This window comes from Sphaeroforma arctica (assembly GCF_001186125.1).
Source record: "Sphaeroforma arctica JP610 unplaced genomic scaffold supercont1.4412, whole genome shotgun sequence".
Classification (NCBI taxonomy): Eukaryota; class Ichthyosporea; order Ichthyophonida; genus Sphaeroforma; species Sphaeroforma arctica.
The window spans coordinates 1-2,505 of record NW_014036146.1 but is presented as its reverse complement, the minus strand read 5'-3'; the positions used below and the strand labels follow the sequence as shown (position 1 = coordinate 2,505).

The 2,505-nt window shown below is 37.5% G+C and overlaps 1 protein-coding gene across 1 annotated transcript; it reads left to right on the top strand.

Annotated features, from left to right (window-relative positions):
• Nucleotides 1-385: 385 nt before the first annotated feature.
• Nucleotides 386-1,618, top strand: SARC_14293 (hypothetical protein; the record flags this gene model as incomplete). Its single annotated transcript, XM_014291576.1, has 2 exons — nucleotides 386-478; nucleotides 1,478-1,618. Coding segments are annotated over 2 exons (234 nt in total), but the record flags the coding sequence as incomplete, so codon positions are not given.
• Between the last annotated feature and the right edge of the window lie 887 nt (nucleotides 1,619-2,505).

The window sequence follows — 2,505 nt, the reverse complement described above, 5'->3', positions numbered from 1 at the left end:
TATATATATATATTTATTTGTGTATGTATATGTATACGTAATGTATATGTATACGTATACATATGTATACTTATACATATATATATATTTATATATATATACATCTACATATATATATATATATATATATATATATATTTATATATATAAATGTGTGTGTGTGTGTGTGTTTGACTTACCAGCGAAGCATGTTTGATTAACCACATATGCCTTATTATGGAGACTGATGTGTGTATATTGAGTTTTATCTTGTACCATTCTAACTATATCCACCGCAATTTTTGCACTTTTTATTTCGATCGATATGTACATCCATACGTATAGACAAATTGTTATCATATCTAACCTGTAAATTTTTTTTTTAACCCTGCACTCTTTGAAGATTATGGATTTTTGCGTGGTGGAAAACACAAATGACTTCCTACTATGGAAGGATGCCGAATCGGAGGAGCTGTACGACTCCGATACTAACACTTACGTAAGTGACACATTTGCGACTGTGTTTCTTATTTTAGTGTTCCTTTCTAGTATTTGTTCGTATTATGTACAAGATGTTTCTTTGCTGCACACGTGTTTGTGCGTGTATCCATAAGCTATTAGGTTTGTTGTTCGTATAGACGTACATATATGCCTGGGTACCTATATACAAGATGTTTCTTTGCTGTACACGTGTTTGTGAGTGTATCCATAAGCTATTAGGTTTGTTACTCATATAGACGTATATGTATGCCTGGGTACCTATGTACAAGCTGTTTCTTTGCTGCACACGTGTTTGTGAGTGTACCTATAAGCTATTAGGTTTGTTATCAATCGGACTGGAGCTCAGTATGGGTGAGTTCATATGTCTCGCACATATTGCAAGTCTTATGAACATTATACGATTTCTGATCCCACCACGAGTAATACGACTAGTGTCGTACTCCATGTTTCTGATAGTCAATAAAAAGCATGACAATTATATGTATCTAGTATACCGGGAACCCGCAGACCTGTGCGTGGTGACCGCGGTAAAGATCATCAACAAATATCCGTCGTATAGTTGTACGACAAGAAGTTAGTCGAATCTTTGGCGAGATGTCATGCCATAATACGATACAAATCACCTGTACAATATACAATAGGACTATTCTGTCACGACAATTACATGACAAGAAGTTAGTCACATCTTTGGAGATGTCATGACATGACACGATTTAAATCACCTGTACGACATACGATACCACAATTGTGTCACGAATGTTACAAACAATGCCAGGCAGTCGGAATCTACTGAGTCAGTGCATCGAATGTCTTATTGTGCGCTTTCTAATCTTTTCATTTTTGGTCGCCCGATGCGGGCATGTGACAGGACAGGTACTTTTTTTTCTTTTCATTTATTTTCAAAATTGGACACAAAAATAATGAGATACGATTCCTTCTCTAGTACTTAGTCTCACATGTACATGTACGCTTCAAATTCTGCCGGTACGACAATCAGTACGCCAAATGTGAGACCGACACTAAGACAGGCCTCCAGGTGGTGTCTGGTATAGGCGGGCTCATGACTGATCTCACGGCTGCAGGCGGCACCATTACAATCGGATGTGGTACAGACTTTTGCAGCGCATCAACAGAAACGGTAGGTAGATATACAGTGTTCTATAAATAGGTTTGTATAGATAGATTGTGCGTGAGCAGTGTTGTGCGGAGGGAAACATTACAATTGGATGGGGTACAGACTTTTGCAGCACATCAACAGAAGCGGTAGGTAGGTATGAAAGTTTTTATGTAGATTTGTATTAATATACTACTCAAACCCAACTCCTGCCAATACTTCGACGGGGCGCGTTTTATTATTTTTTAACCCTAGAACCCCTTATTCAGGCAGTCCCTTTGCTTATTTGGCACCATTCTGTCTGTATTGAGGGATGCAGTATCAACTTATCCTTTTCAAAAAAAAAAATGAATGTACACTGATTTTCTCTTATGTATTTTATCCTTTTTAAAGGCATGGAATATACGCTCATCCTCTATTTATGTTCGATTCTCGCCTGTAAGCCTTTCTTTGCCCTTTATTATATATTGACACTTCGTCTTTATATTCATTCTCAGGCACCACTGTGCCTCAACTGGGGAGTATGTCTGAACGGTGCCAGCGGGTACACGTGTCGATGTGCGGACGGATGGACAGGTGCGAACTGTGATGTTGCGCTAGGAGAAATGACTGTTGTATATGAAGGGTGTCAGGATGTGGTGTTCCAAGGGGCTCTGCATGCCGTTGCCATGGAGACAGTGACTGTGGATGTCACAGGGAATGGAACGTGGGACAGTCACGCGTACAGTAGGTAGGTCGGTGTGTGGTTGTATATATATATATGTTTTAATGTATATGTATATATATACATATAGATGTATATAGATGTATTTAGATCTATATATTTATTGTATTGTATTGTATTGTATAGTATCGTATTGCATTTATATATATATATATATATATAGTATGTATAGTATATATATATATAT